The sequence below is a fragment of the Cyprinodon variegatus genome, unplaced genomic scaffold, assembly GCF_000732505.1.
Source record: "Cyprinodon variegatus isolate N-32 unplaced genomic scaffold, C_variegatus-1.0 Scaffold125, whole genome shotgun sequence".
NCBI lineage: Eukaryota > Metazoa > Chordata > Actinopteri > Cyprinodontiformes > Cyprinodontidae > Cyprinodon > Cyprinodon variegatus.
The window spans coordinates 1,197,882-1,213,291 of NW_015150578.1; the positions used below are offsets into that span (position 1 = coordinate 1,197,882).

The 15,410-nt window shown below is 37.9% G+C and overlaps 1 protein-coding gene across 1 annotated transcript in view; it reads right to left on the reverse strand.

Annotated features, from left to right (window-relative positions):
- Window positions 1–4,141: 4,141 nt before the first annotated feature.
- The window catches only part of LOC107085441 (inositol monophosphatase 1-like), a 20,389-nt gene continuing 9,120 nt past the window's right edge, over window positions 4,142–15,410 (reverse strand). Inside the window, exons 4-9 of the mRNA XM_015375753.1 lie at window positions 12,905–13,009; window positions 12,610–12,655; window positions 12,295–12,403; window positions 12,081–12,189; window positions 8,743–8,894; window positions 4,142–5,275 (exon numbers count right to left, since the gene is read on the reverse strand). Coding sequence (XP_015231239.1) covers window positions 5,154–5,275; window positions 8,743–8,894; window positions 12,081–12,189; window positions 12,295–12,403; window positions 12,610–12,655; window positions 12,905–13,009 — 643 coding nt within the window. The 3' untranslated portion in view covers window positions 4,142–5,153. The remainder of the gene's footprint in view (window positions 5,276–8,742; window positions 8,895–12,080; window positions 12,190–12,294; window positions 12,404–12,609; window positions 12,656–12,904; window positions 13,010–15,410) is intronic.

The following is a 15,410-nucleotide window of genomic DNA, read 5'->3' on the forward strand; positions in this document are numbered from 1 at the left end:
CAGATTCACCACTCTCCCGTCTGCATAATTACAGTGCATTGCTGCTCCCCCCTCCCCTCTCGTCCCCGGCTCAGCAGACAGGCTCAGCCTGGCCCCGCCCACTAAGCTCTCTCTCCACTCCACACGCAAACAGCCGCGCTGCTCAGACGCTGGAGAGAGAGAGACCATAGGAGCCGAAATACCATAAATGAAAACAACGGCAAGCTGTATGGTTTGTAAAAAGCCGGTTAAATGCAGTTTAAAAAGCACATGAAAAACCATGACCTAGAAAATGTCGAGCTACAGAAACAGGGAAGGGAGACAAGACTTCGCTCATTACCCAGACAGACCCTCAGTCAGACCTGACTGACAGAGGTTTTTCAGACCTCCAGAGCATCTTCCTCCAAGTATCGTATCGATATCGGCGATACTGACCCCGTATTTACTTGGTATCATATCGATTAAAAATTCCCAGTATCACTCACCTCTACTGGGTAATAACCGGTTACATTAACTTGAGCAAGCTTTAGGAACAAAAAGCTACTTTTAGGAGTAGCAGTACTAAACAATACTTTTAGATATTTACTTAGGGGAGGATGTTCTTTTTCCGGGTGGATCATCAAAATTCTCCACTGGTAAATTTTCATTTACCAGTGGAGAGTCTGACATAGTGGAAAAATTGCAAATAATTTTTTGGAAAGTAAGCTTTTATGAGTGATGGAAACGCATACTTTTAAACAGAGCGTGCATGAAGAGAAATGGGCTAGTGCACGCTCTTTAACAGCGATCCCTCTGGGGAACCGGTACAGGGTTGTGCACATGCATTTTTTTTTTTTTTAAGTGAAGAGGGCAGGTCTTTCCAAAAATTCACGAAAATCCTCCACTATACCATTAATATTGTATTGAGAGTATCGCTACTCTCCACCAAAAGTAACATTGGCTGTTAGATTAGGTGAAAATACAATAAAGGCTACATATGGGTGGTAGCCTACTGTTAGGATTGGTATTATAAGTTAATGTTAGGAAAAAAATATTTTGAAGTGTTCTCCTGCCCGAATTTATTTAGTGATAATTTTTTCCCTCCTTTGAAATACCAAGATTTAAATGTCACGCTGTCTGATCACATACTTTTAAACATTAAATAAAATATTATGACTTAACAATAACTCAGCACTTAACTAGCCAAACTCTTGGATTAATATTTCTATTTTTATCAAAGTAAAAAAAATGTTAAAGTAGTGCAACTCTTACATTAGGAAATGTTTTTGGTAATTTACTTTAATCTCTTGGTAAGCACCACCCAATTGAAATGAGGATTTTGCATGAGCTACTGGCATTTAAGGCAAACTTAAATTTGAAGAAATGGAGTTGGAGGTAGTCAGGATAAGGAAAAATGATCAGCATTATTCATAAAGTTCCTGAAAAACAAGTATCTCAATGTTCTACAAATAGTAAAGGAATCAAAAAGCTAACATTAAAAGAAACAGAAAAATCTTACATTGTCAATGCTCCTGTCTTATTGACATAGGTCCTGAAAGCAGGCATCAGACTTGCTGCAAAATTAGACTCTGGACAGCTATATTTACCTCCATCAACTCCTTCAACATCTTTGCTTGTTCCAACATATAATAAATCAGATCAGCTTTGCATGTGCAATAAAGTCTGCACATTTTTTATTCTTTTTTTTTTTAATACAAGCATATCTGTAGTGAACCAGGCCCTGAGTATAGGTTCCCCTCCTACCTCGCAAATCGGCTTTAACTTCATTTTACAAGAAAATTCCCAGTAAAATATATTAAATTTTCAAGCCCATGTGTGGCAAAATATGAAGTTGGAGTGTGAATCCTTTTGCAATTAGCCGTATTTGCAGATAGCAAGACAGCTGCCTTTGTAGAAGCAGGAATTAAATGTCTAAAAGAAGCAACACAAAATGAGAGGTGTCTTGACAGATTTTATTCGTTTTTTGTTTTTTTTCTCTCCCCACTAACAGTTCATTTGCATTTCCCTGCAGGGACGAGTCATGACACTGAGCTTCCATATTAAGTCATGAAGCTTGCTATTTGCTCATTCAGCACATTTTCTGTTCACACTCAAGTTCTCATTTCTGCTGTCAGTTGTCTATTATGGCTGTGGTTTACAACAATAACGTGTCTGGACTAGAAGACACCAACCTCAGCAGGGCTGCAGTTAGATTAAAAAGGAGCTAAAAAACTGAGGCAGAGATGTAGGGACTATATTTATAGAGCCGTTTTTAAATAACTGGCTTTAAAAAAAACATCAATGATACAAAATACTTTGTTTTGTTTGTTTTTTTTATTTCAGACTTCACAAAGCATCAGTCATACAGTACATAACTTACTTATATACAGATGGTTAATTGTGTATAGTGCAAAGAAAAATGTACTTTTTCCTTAACATGGAAACAGCAGATTCTGTGCATCATAGCAAACCTTGTAAATATGTAAAAAGCATCCACTGACAAAAAAACACAAGGAACCATTTACATAAATTCAAGCTTTAATTTGAGTATGCTTACTTAAAAGAGGGGAGGAAGAAAAAAAATCACATCCCCCAAATATTTACTAAATCTTTAGTGATCTTCCACCATCTGACAATGGGCTATTAACACATCTTTACAGATGTTTCACACCAAACCCACTTTAAATGTTCGTTAATGAAACGCTAAATCTAAGCTTCATTTAATCAAAGCACATGTTCCAATTAACGCCCAGAAGTATTTGGAAAACTAAAATTACTGTCATTTAAAAATACTTTTTATGGCATCAGTCTAAATCTTACTAGATCTAGTAAGATAAATGAAGGAATTTTTAAGATCAGATTGGTTACATTAAAGGGACACTGGGTAAGAATTATTGTCATCTAGCATTGAAATGGGGGTATTGAACTCAAAATTCTAAACCCCCTCACTGCCTCAAACACGTATTATAGCAGCTGTCGCCGGATTGTGTCAAAAAGCCTCAACAACGTGGATGTAAGTCTCTACAAGCTGGCATTCACCATAACAAAAAGCCAGCGTTCACCACGACTTTTAAAGCTACTAAACCTAAATCTATGTACCAGCATGATTGGTATGTGTTTGGAGGATCGACTGCTATGCTTTCTGTGGAAACGAGAAAAACTGTATGATTAAACCAATTGGAAAGAGTCACTAATTAAGGCAGTACAGTTCACTTAGGTGTCAAGGAGGAACATGGTAGCTGCAGCACTCTTTTATTCGTTCTCATAGCTCGCACTCGAACTAAACACACACTTTTTGCCTTATGCGGAACTGCCATCAGTGTCTGCGTTGAACTGGATGCCCCAAAATCCAACTTGAATATAACGCTTAGATTGTTTGCAAGGTTTGACCCATTCAAAATGAAAGTGCTTGACGTCACCTCTCCGAACAGCGCAGAAACTGTAACTTCTGACCCGCAAATTCAGGAAAATAGACTGTAGGCTTATAGATGCATCGATGCTGAACTACAGAGGTGTCAGTCTGCTCAATAAATGATGTTTTAGTCATAAAGAGTCAAATAAAAAGACTATTTTTAAGCAATTTTTCAGTAAGAGCTTACGAAATGTCTCTTTAAGTTCTTTTTTTCCACTTTCTTTGGGATGGCGAAACAGTTTGTTGAGCTGATGCATATGCATTGTGCTGCAGTAGCGCAGCCCTCAGCTGTTGGGTTAGCTTCACCAAATCATCTTCTGCTTCACCTCTTAATCACTCTGAACTGCTAGCAAAGGGAAATGCCTTGTTATTCAGTGCGTTAGTACTATTTCATCCCTTGCCGAATGTCTTAATTTTCAAAGTGACAGACTTTTATGGCGTTTCACTAATGGCCACCAGCCTTTTGTACAATCTAATCTAAAAACTAATCTCTTTACATAAATAACACATATGTAAAGGCAGAAATAGATTTCAGACGGCAAAAAAAGAGAAGTTCTTACACAATATCCCTTTAAGGAGCAGCAACAAATAAAAAAAAGAATCTAACTCCTTTGCGTTATACCTTCACCTATTTAACATAGTAAACTAAAATAATCTTTTTTGACTCTAGCATCCAGTGCTTTTATACCTTTGTTACCCAACTTGAACTCCTTTCTCACTGTAAGCTTAACAACAAGCCAAAAAGTAAAATATAGACATTTTTATTTTTTAAAGCTAGCACTGGATGACTGAACATGAGCGTTTTAGTTATAATTGTCTAAACAGACAAAAATCCAATCAAGGCAGAAACTAGCTTATGGTCAAAGTAAACATTCTGATGGTTGATGAAGCGGTAAATGAACAAATGTGCAAATCTAATATATTATTATTTGTTATTCCAGACATAGTATGGCAAATCTGGACACAATCTGGACTTTTCAGTGGAAAAGCAATGAAGGTTAATATATTTAAGATATTTCTTTTTTTTCTAGGAACCTGCAGAAATGATGGATAGCTTGATAGCGCCCAGTAGCTCGTACAATACTGAGCCCAAAATCTCACAGCGTAAATTTGGGATTTCTTCCTGTCTCATTTGTGACAGCTCCAGTCATATACGCATTTTTGTCATTGCTGTGACTGTAGATATTAGCAGGGTTAGGTTTAGTGATTCTATTCTTGAAGCCATTTCTTATGGTGATCAGCAGATCTTTCCTATTAAAAGAGTGACGACAGCCTAACTCGTGGCAGATTTGTACACTATTAATATAGTTTCACTGCTATTCAAAGGTCCTTCAACACTATAATCAACTTAAACTATTGTGTATGTTTAAAACATGAAGTCACATACTATAATGGCTGAATAAATTGTTTTATTCTTCTTTTTTAACACATTTTTTAAGGGGGTCAGTAAGTGTTAAAGTCACTATCTAAATCTAAGAGATGAAATGATTTGAGGTATTTTTCTTATTCTGTTTTTACAAAGAATCCTCACTTTTGTTTCTAGTTGCAAAATAAATAACATGGCGGAGTGATTAGATAAAATACAATACATACAACAACATAGGTGAAGCTGTGGATGCATAAGTACTGGTATGCAGAAGGAAAAAATGGCTTTAAACCCGCCTGCTGTTTTTCAGAGGTAACTGCATCATTTTAGTTCTTAAGGCAAAAACGGACGCGACACCTGCTATGCTGAAAGCAGCTGTGTGTGTTTTTACGTGGCTGCAGAGGAAAGAGGCGAGGTTTACTGGCTTTCTGTGTCGTCTCTGCCAACGGGAAACTCTGTTATCTCCTTGGCAATTCGTTCGGCTATAGCCCTGCTGCTGGCAACAATCAGTCTGCGAGACATCAGATCAAACGACCCACCTGGTGAAGGGAGACAGGAATAAAAATAAGCACATTTTCCATTATGATGCAAGCAGTTAAATAATCAGGAAATTACTGTATGTGGAAGATATAAAATAAATGAAATCTGTAACATATTAAGTTGTTTGGAAAACAATGAGTGATGGGTCCATACTGTCTGTAAAAGATCAAAGCATTAAGCAGATTAAGATTAAGCATTGTTAGATTTGTGACCTTTGGAAACCTGATGAGGAAAAAGGCTTAGAAATGTTAACATTTCAATAAATCCAATTCCCACTCCCATCTGCATCTGCTTTAAGAAAATGACACAGGAAATTAGGATTTGTCTGCCGTCCGGATGTTTGCCCTGAAACAAAGTGTACCTTCTTAACATCTTGACTGAATTGTGCAGGTTGTAGAAAATCTGGACAAAGCGAGAGAAAAGAGTAGGAGAAGACGGCAAAAGAAGATCAAGTACTCTACGGTGGCATTTTCCATTCTGCTGAGACCTCAAACACAGCTGTGCTCAGCCGGGGGCTTGTGAATATCCCGACACCTGCTGCTGCCTCACATCTTGACATTTCTAACATTTCTATTCACATGGAAAGACACTGGAGGTGCAAGTTGCTGTTTATATAAGGAAAACACACTTGGATGTTGTTCAATAAAATGATTACAAATAGTCCTTCAACAAAATAACTTATTTATTTTGAGGTTGGTTAGGCAATGAATAAGTTCACAGATTGAAAAGCATAATCAATCAGTACACAACTCTTATATAGGGCATCTTGATGTGGTTTTACCGGCACCTTTAGTAAGAATAAAGCACTCTGATATGTGGTGAAATGTGTAATTTATCTAAACCAAACACAGGAGAAAAACTAGTATTTGGTCTGTGCTGTACAAATAGAGGGGATTAAAGTATTTTGTGTGTCTTCCAAGTGTCCAGAACAGACCCGAGCTAGCCTCTGAAAAGAGCTGAAGCAATTGATTATTGAAATAATCGTCAACTAATTTAGTAATCGGTTAACTGGAGTATAGAGACTCTAAAACATGCCTTTAGCTGGTAGAGCAACCAAATTAGAGCAGTAATTATACCAATATTTAACAAATATATATATATTCTTCATTTTAGATGAAAAGAAACAACCTTCTTTATCTGTCAATAAGCTCTATCCAGTAGTTTTAGTTTAACCTGGTTTAATTCTGTAAAAAATATTCTTTTGAGGAACGTCTTGCATCCGATTATTAATCGATTAATCAAAAAGACAAATCGACTGATTAATCGATTTGCTAAATATTTGTTAGTTGCAGCCCTACTTCTGAGAGCATTTTAGGCATTCTTGAGTTCCATGACCAATCTTCTGGCTCAGCAACTAAAAGGTTACAGAAAGAGAGAGAGGGGCAGGAATCTAAGTTCCCTTAAAGTCTGGTGGTGCTGTTACTGCTTCCTCTTCCTCCAAACAGAGTCAGACAGGTCAGTCTGATATCACTGCAAAAACAATCCAGAAATAAGTAAAAAATGGCTTAAATTAAGTATATTTAGCCTTAATTTGAGCAGGTAAATAAGATGATTTGCCAATGGAATGAGTATTTTTACTCTTAAAATAAGATAGTTAGATAATATTTACTTGAAATAAGACGATAAAATAGTTTTTTCTTATTTTAAAAGGAAATTGTCTTGTTCCATTGGCCAACCGTCTTGCTTACCTCCTCAAATCAAGGAAAAACACACTTATTTTAAGAAAAAATAACTTATTGAGATTTCTATTTTTTGCAGTGTGGATGCTATTTAGATTAAGTATTTTTTTTAAAGTACTACTGTTCAGCAGACATCTTCATTCCTGTTGAGATGAACCCCACATTACCTTTTGATCGTTCAAATGACGCATTTTTATCCCAACTGCCTGTTCATGATTAATACTTAGTTCATGTAAATAAGCATAGTGATTCCTGTACTTCATTGTGAATTTCAGATTATCTATAATCAATTTTATTCATATAGATCATTAGAAATGTAACCTCTGCATTTAACCCATCCTCTAGGGGGCAGCTTGAGGCCTCAGTGGAGCAATTTGGGGGTAAAGGTTGTTTCTGCTTGAGACATGAATGCTCTGCTAGAGACGCACGGAGAAAAAGTCTACAGCTTTTATACGCCATGTGGCTTTTCCACTTCTACCTTATATATTTGTGTACAGCAGAAACACATTATTGCCAACATAACGCTAAAACACCTCAGTTTTCTTCTTTATCCAAAGCCTCTTTATGTCATCCAAGAGTGACAGTGATTCCTGTCCACAGATCTTTCACATGTTGGCTGAGGTGTCGCTAGGCCACCATGTTTTTCCGTGCTGTCTGCTTAGACCACAGTGCTGATATTCTGTCCATGCTATAGGTATAGAAGCCAGAGACGTAATTTGGCATCTTGGAGGTGTCAAACATTTATCAGGCTTAAGTTCAGGACTCAGGGGCCCTGATTTGCAGACCGCGGGCTTTTAACCAGGTACTTGGAAGTCTTTTTCAGAATGTAATCACATCTCAGAGGACTACAGTGCATTTTTTTCTTTAATAACTTAAAACTTTTTCAGCTACAAGACAAAAAAGGCACACAAAAAAAAAACAGAGGTGAGAAAGCAGTGATGCTAAGATTTAAGAAGCTGTTTGGGGCTCCTGACAGAGCTCCGTTTCCACAGTGACGGCTACATTTGGCTTAGTGGACAGCAGCCAGAGGTCTCCTGCGTCTGCGTGTTCCCTGTGCATCGCAGCATGTTCAGCACAGCACAAAGGTGGCTTTCACTTTCCAAAGAGCAAACCTCTTGATGCACAGCACATGCAGAATAAATAGAAAGTTATTCCAAGTGAAGTGGTGCCTTGACCTCTTTTAGCCCCTCAAAGAAAATTGCCTGCGAAAGCTTCCTTTGTAGGTGATGGGCTAAACAGGCATCGGCTCCACACCATTCTGTCTGAAATGTGCATAAAGCAGCAACTCAGATTCAAACCAAACTGCTCCTTGAACTACTTTGACAAACAGGTTTCAGTTCCTGGGTTGGGATTTGTCAACTGCTGTTAGGATCAGCTCCTCCGGTATGACCAGTTTGGAAAGACAGTTCCTAGAGTGGGGTGGAGTGTTGGGATGGGGGTTAAGGGTGTCTAGGAAAAGCCTAAGGAGATCTGGTGGCTATGATAATGTCAGCCTCTGATAATATCCCTTTGGAGATTTTCCAGAAGAGCAAACTGTAGCCTATTGGGGAGATTGCAAAAATGTGTTTCTCCAGAGAAGTGTTGGATATCTTACAGACAAATTAGTTAATGATTTACTAGAGTTTCAGGAATGAGAAAGATGTGCAAGTTTTCAAAGAGGAGTCACTGAAATGAAATGTCTTGGCAGCTCTGTAAACCCTGTGATCCTCTAAGAGACAAGTCACTGTGAAACGCAGTGTAATTTTCCGATTATTCTACGTCAGCAGGTATTAAATCAGTGATTTTACCGGAAATATCCATGATAACTCCCCCCGCTTCAGTAACGATGGCTGCCCCTCCAGCCATGTCCCAGCAGTGGATGCCCATGTGGTAGTAAGCATCCGCCGAGCCGCACGCCACCAGGCACATGTTGATGGCCGCACTGCCTGGAGAGCGTATTCTGGGGAAGGAAACAGGGACATTTAGTTTGAGCTTTTAGTTTGAATTATGAATGAGCAACAATCATCCTTATGATTTCTCATGCAGAACAGCTCTTTGGTATTACATACTGTTGTTCTTTCTATTTTTCATTGCTATGACATGAGTCTGCACTACTCACTTTCATTCTGAGGGAACAATAAGAAGCAGGTGGCTTTTATTGTCAGAAAGCCAAAGGAAAAAGACGGGCTGTGCACAACAATAAGGCAGAAGAAGCTGGAGGACAGCAGAGGCTTTTAAATGATTTATTCATATGCAGTGCTTTGTTTCATATTAGTTTGAAAGCTTAAAAAGTTGGATAACTAAATCATTTTTACACACGTCTCATTGGGATCACATGTTTCCGGTGTTCTCAGGCTATTTAAAGGATACGACACAAACATTAGAAACTGTTTTTGCTTTTGTCTCTAACATTTATTCAACCTTTGGAGAAATACAGAGATTGGTATACAAAAATATGTTTGATGAATTCATTTTATGAGTCCTCCTATGCAATAAAAGCTTTAATGTTAGCATATTAGAGCTCCTTTAAAATTTCCTTTAGCGTTACTCTAACAAGAAATGAGCGCTGCCACACTACTGATTGAGACCGTGAGCGGTAAGGGTATGCAGGGCGAAGGTGAAAAAGTTTCCCCTTTTCAACATTTGCTGTAATTTTTGGGGTCTTTTGTGCACGACTTTAGGTTGTTCATTAAAGTCCTTTTTGGAGAGATGGATCAAAGCTCGGAGTATAATAAGTTCCCTGCTTATTAGAGCTGATGAGCTGCATTCAAACCCAACATCCCAATGATCCAGGGGCAGAAAGAAGAGGAGCCACAAAGCGTCCTCTACATTCATTTAACACCACTGGCAAAGATGTAAACAGACTCAAAATAAATCCAGAATGTATTGCTGTATCATAATCACTGATTTTTTTTCTTCTTGTTCTTCTTATGAAAATCATTGTTAAAGCAACTACTAGCACCACTAATGATTCCAGTAAAAGAAAAAAGGAACTGAGCATTTTCAGAATTTACACTTCAAATCTTTGAAGTTCGTCAAAGCATTTAAGAACTTTTAATTAGTACCCTATGACTTCCTATCTTGTTCCTTTTAGCTACTCTTAAAAATAGAGAAAAATCAAACATTCAATTCAAGTTAAAGATGTGTTGATCTTGTAATGATTCGGGGAATGACAACAAGGAAAAAGGCAAGTGACCTACATCCATAGAAATGGGAACAATGACCAAAGTTTATCTAACCAACACAGACGGAGATGGATGGTGGGAATGGGTAAGCTAGTAAGTGTTCAATATTTTCTCTCACTCACCTCAGGGAGTGAAACTTTAACACAATCCCAAAATTCTGAGACACTGATTGTATTTTTATCATAATCTGCAGTTATGAAATATCCCAGAAATAAAGGTGTTCCATTTAAATTTAATGTGTATTTGATTTATCTGATGTATGAAACTCACTTCCAAAGATACCGATATTTTCTGGACAATAAGCTGCTACTATTTTCCCACTGTTTGAACCATTTGGCTTAAAATAAAAGATTGGAAATGGAAATGAAAGAATAAGAGGCTAATTTTCATTTAGCACAAGAATATGCTACCAGCAGGCACGCCAGAGAAAAAAATGTCCTGAATTTGCACATTTTGAAATATATTTGACACATTAAAGCTGTTGAACCAATGAAGAGAGTGGGCTTGACTGCAGTGCTGAAATAAAGAGCTGAGAAAGCCGATCTTTCAGTAGAAGCTCTTACTGCCGTGAGCCAACAAGCTAAGGGGAGCTAGCATCTTTGTACCTACTCTACAGGTTTGGTTGGAGACAGTTCAGTAGATATCAGTGGCTTATAGTCAGTGAAGCTTACATGTTTCCAAATTAAGTGTGCGCAGCTTATTTTGTGGTTGTCTCTATAGTCCGGAAAACATGGTAAGCAACAAAAGTAAACATATTTTATTAAATTTGAGATTTACCTCCAAGTTTCTTATCTTTTGTCAAAAATCAATTCAGATTCTGGATATGTGAGAAATGTCTCCGTCTAAAGTTAGGCATTGTGGGGAATGTTTGAGGACTTGGTGCTTTTTAATCCAGGCACTCTTGAAATTAGGGGAGACAAGAAAAGTTGTCTGGTAGGACAATAAGGATAAATCAGTAAAAAAATTAAAAACTTCTGCTAACTCTTTAGTATTGTCTATAATGGTGTGTTTGTGCCGTTTCTCCAGAGGTCTGGAGATATTAGTTAGAGAAAATGACATCATTGACCCTCCAAGATTTGGGCCATTTAAAATAACATCTTGATAGTAGGGATTTTTACGCTTGGCAGAGGACGATCAATCACATATAGTTTATTAAGTAGCAAGAGCAGGAGGAGCCATACATGTTGAGAGCGAACCATCAGTGTGGAGCATAAAGCGCAGACTCAGAGCTACGCGCGCACAAAGATGAATTTCTGCACAAGCTCGGATGGAAGAACAGATTGTCAGAGTTCAGCGTGCTGTACCGGTGTTTTGTCAGACACCTAGACCATTATGAATTATTTCCCCCCCACAGCACAATGATGCGGTTTAAATGTCTGAACGACTAGCCGCTAATTTCTATTTAGTCTCGTCTCATCTCGTTGACTAAAACTCATGCCCAAGTTTTCATCAACAAAGATCCATGTTTAGCTCATCAGTTCTCATTATCACCATGAAAAAAAGAAGCATCAACGGAATGATTTCGACATCCTTATCGTTGACGAAAACAACACTGTTTATATATGTTATGAATAAGGGTTCTATTCTCCAGGTTAGACTTTTCACATCTTGTCCTCAAACAAAAAAAAACTCCCACTTACAACAGGTTTAAATCCATATTAAAGTCAGGTAGCATACATGGTTGACCTGATCTAAGAACTGGGATCATAAATCTGAACATTCTGCCTTAAAAAAAGAATGTGTGCTCAAATCCAAAAACCTCAGAAGGACTTATCTGAAACTTTTTGGAGCATCAAAAATCTTTTTAGATAACCAATAAAAGGTGCTTTAGTCACAAAAACAGTTCCTGAAGTCCTTATATATAAGATCACCTCTAATATAGTGATTCCTATACTTCAGTCGTTTTTCTGTTTTGTTTTTTTTTTGTTATCAGGTCACAACCTTCTCAGACTAATATTTACCCATGAACCGGTATGGTGAGGATTGTCTTTATGTTGGCCAGCATCGTTTTGAAGCTTTCAGGTTCCTTCTTGAAACCCATTTCAGTCAGCACCAAAGACCTGTTTATATCTTGAAGGGAAACAAAAAAAAAAAAAAATCATTCAGTCAAAAATCTTTAATAGACGAATAGCTCCACCTAGTGGGTTAATTTGTAACTACACCATACATATTCACCTTCCTGTCCGGAAACTTTGATAGGGGATCCGTTACAAAAAGCTCCTTTCCCCCTCCGTGCAGTGTACATCTTGTCCTCTATACAGCTGTAGACAATCCCAAACTCTATCTGGGAGCAAAAGGCAGTGCAGAAAAGGCCCTGATTAAAGCTGCGTGGGAGGAGTGCTAAAAACAGAATCGCAGCTGCACAACAAGGAGAATATTTCAACATCACTATGCAGAGACTGAAAAGGCGACAATGGGGTTAATGTCTATTATAATCAAGAAAATCACAGCGGGAGAATAAACATGAGATTTGCATACATTAAGACCTACCTCTTTCTTCACTGTGAAGCCGATTGATACAGACACAAAGGGGAACCTAACCAACAGAAATGAACAATATAAAACATCCGTTTAATGAACTCCCTGTAGGAATCAGGCTCTAAGGAGTTAGCTTCTATTATAAGATCAGTTTTCATCTAATTATCCCTGAAGACAATCCAAGAGAGGACAATCTAAGTAAAGGAAGCTAATTAAAAGATAAAAATAGTTAAAGAGGGTCGGAGATAAAACAGAGACAGAGCAATTTTCGGCATCTAGGAGAGCATTAAACCCTGGTTTGTAGTACCTGTGCACAAAGTTGGTGGTGCCGTCAATGGGGTCAATGATCCAAGTGGGATTGTCGGTGAGAACACTGGGAGCACCAGCAGCTACTGACTCCTCACCAATGAAGCTAGCAAACAAAACAAAAAGAAACAAGCAGTTTTATTGTTTCATTTTTAAGTTATCCCAGATATAGAAAAACAATGAATTATTCTGAAATACTATCCAGAGAATACCTTAACTAATATCCTTCTCAATGATCAGGGTGGCATGCTATAGAGTCATGCTAAAACTTTTTGGTTTTCTATTCATCTTTGCCTGTTTTAGGCGCCATTGCATAACACAGGGTATCGTAATGCATATTACAGAGACAATTCAAATAGATAAAACAATCTGCTTGGTTCAAATTGTTCATTAACTTGCAGGACACGCTTCTTCTGGGTAAGGATGTGGTGAGAGAAGTTATTTGTTTACACTTTTTGTTGATTCTACAGCAATCCCCTGCACTGAGCATGCATGATGCACAGTGGAGAGGCAAAGCTCCCTTTTAACAAGGAAGGAACCTCCAGAAGAACCAGGCTAAATGTGAGTGGCTATCAGCCGAGGCCAGCTGGAGTTCAAGGAGACAGAAAAAGACATAGAACAAAGTAGAGAAGCAATAATCTATCAATACTTTTTATGCTAGAAAATGTAAGGATAAACTAGCTCCATAGCTGTCTAGGAAAGAAAGAGTTAAGCAGAAGAGCTCCTAGCCAGTTTCCATGTCAAAGAGATGAAAGAAAGCACATACACTTATTCAGAGTAAAAGCTGAGCCTATGGCTATGTCTAAGAGAGAAACAGGAGTAAGCACTAAAAAACAGGCCTAACTATCATATTTTATAAGATACAAAATAAGGCTGGGTGATATGGCTTAAAAATCGTAATTATTTTTTTTCTTACCAAATCTGATTAAAAATATGTTTCTCTTGTTTCATAATAAAATGACAAAAATGATTAAACACATTACTTAAAAAATAAACTTTTATATCAAGCACCCTCTTTGGAAACTGATCTAAATTTAAAGGGTAAATAAATTAATGCTGTAAAAATGCTTGTTAAAAAGGATTTACAACAAAAAATGGAAATGTATGTTTGCAGCTAGTGGTGTGGCACAGTTAGCTAGTTTATCAGTTAGGCGTCCACATCTAAGAACAAAAAGAGATTAACTGATGTCACAGGGAGGTATGAAAGCCCAAGAAGTGCATTACTGGGAAAGGAAAAATCTAGATTTTCAAAAAATTAAATCTTCTGGAAAAGAAAATTAGATCAATCTCTTTGATCCATTTATCACCCAACCCTATAGTGAAAAATAACCAGACAATTTGCTTATGTTTGTATGTGTAATTATAAAAGTGTAAATTGCTCTTGAAGTACAGTGAAAGCTTTTCTTTCTTTTGCAAGACAGTCTTTAGCCACAATCCTTTTTACAGGTTACATTGTTTGATGTAGCAGCCCCCTACCTCTTCCAATGAGAATTCCCTCCTTGCATAGACATACTGTACATGCAGAGCCTCAGCACCACTAAAACTGCACACCAGTGTACATATATAAGCAAGTACATGTGTAGTGTTGTAGTAAAGACCACACCAACCGAAACCAAGGCGTATCGAGACAAGACCAAGACGTTTAGAGGCCAAAACCAACACATTTACAGGCAGAGACCAAGACATGACCAAGTCATTTAGAGGCCGAGGCTGAGACCAAGACCAAGACATTTAAATCCTGAGACCAAGACCAAGACATTTATATCCCGAGACCATGACCAATACGTTTAAATCCCAAGAACAAGACCAAGACATTTAGAGACCAAGACCAAGACCAAGACATTTAAATCCCGAGACCAAGACCAAGACATTTAAATCCCGAGACCAAGACCAAGACATTTAGAGACCAAGACTAAAACCAAGACTTTTAAAGGCAAAGAGAAGACAGAAACAATTAAAGGCTGAGACCAAGATGAAGACATTTAGAGGCTGAGACCAGACCAAGACATTTAAAGGACGAGACCAAATGAAAACCAAGACATTTAGAGGTCGAGACCAAGACAAGACCAAGATATTTAAAGGCAAAGACCTAGAGAAAACCAAGACAATTAGAGGTAGAGACCAAAACAAAGCCAAGACATTTAGAGGCAAAGACCAAGACATTTAGAGGCCAAGACAAAGACATTTAGAGGCCAAGACCAAGACATTTAGAGGTCAAGACCAAGACATTTAGAGGTCAAGAAAAATACATTTGGAGGCCGAGACCAATACATTTGGAGGCCGAGACCAATACATTTGGAGGCCGAGACTAAGACCATGAAAAGCCAAGACATTAAGAGGCCAAGGCAACACATATAGATGCCAAGGCCAAGACCAAGACAAGGCCAATACATTTAGAGGCCAAGACAATTAGAGGCAGAGATCAAGACCAAGACAAGGCCAAGACATTTAGAGGCCAAGACAATTAGAGGCAGAGATCAAGACCAAGACAAGGCCAAGACATTTAG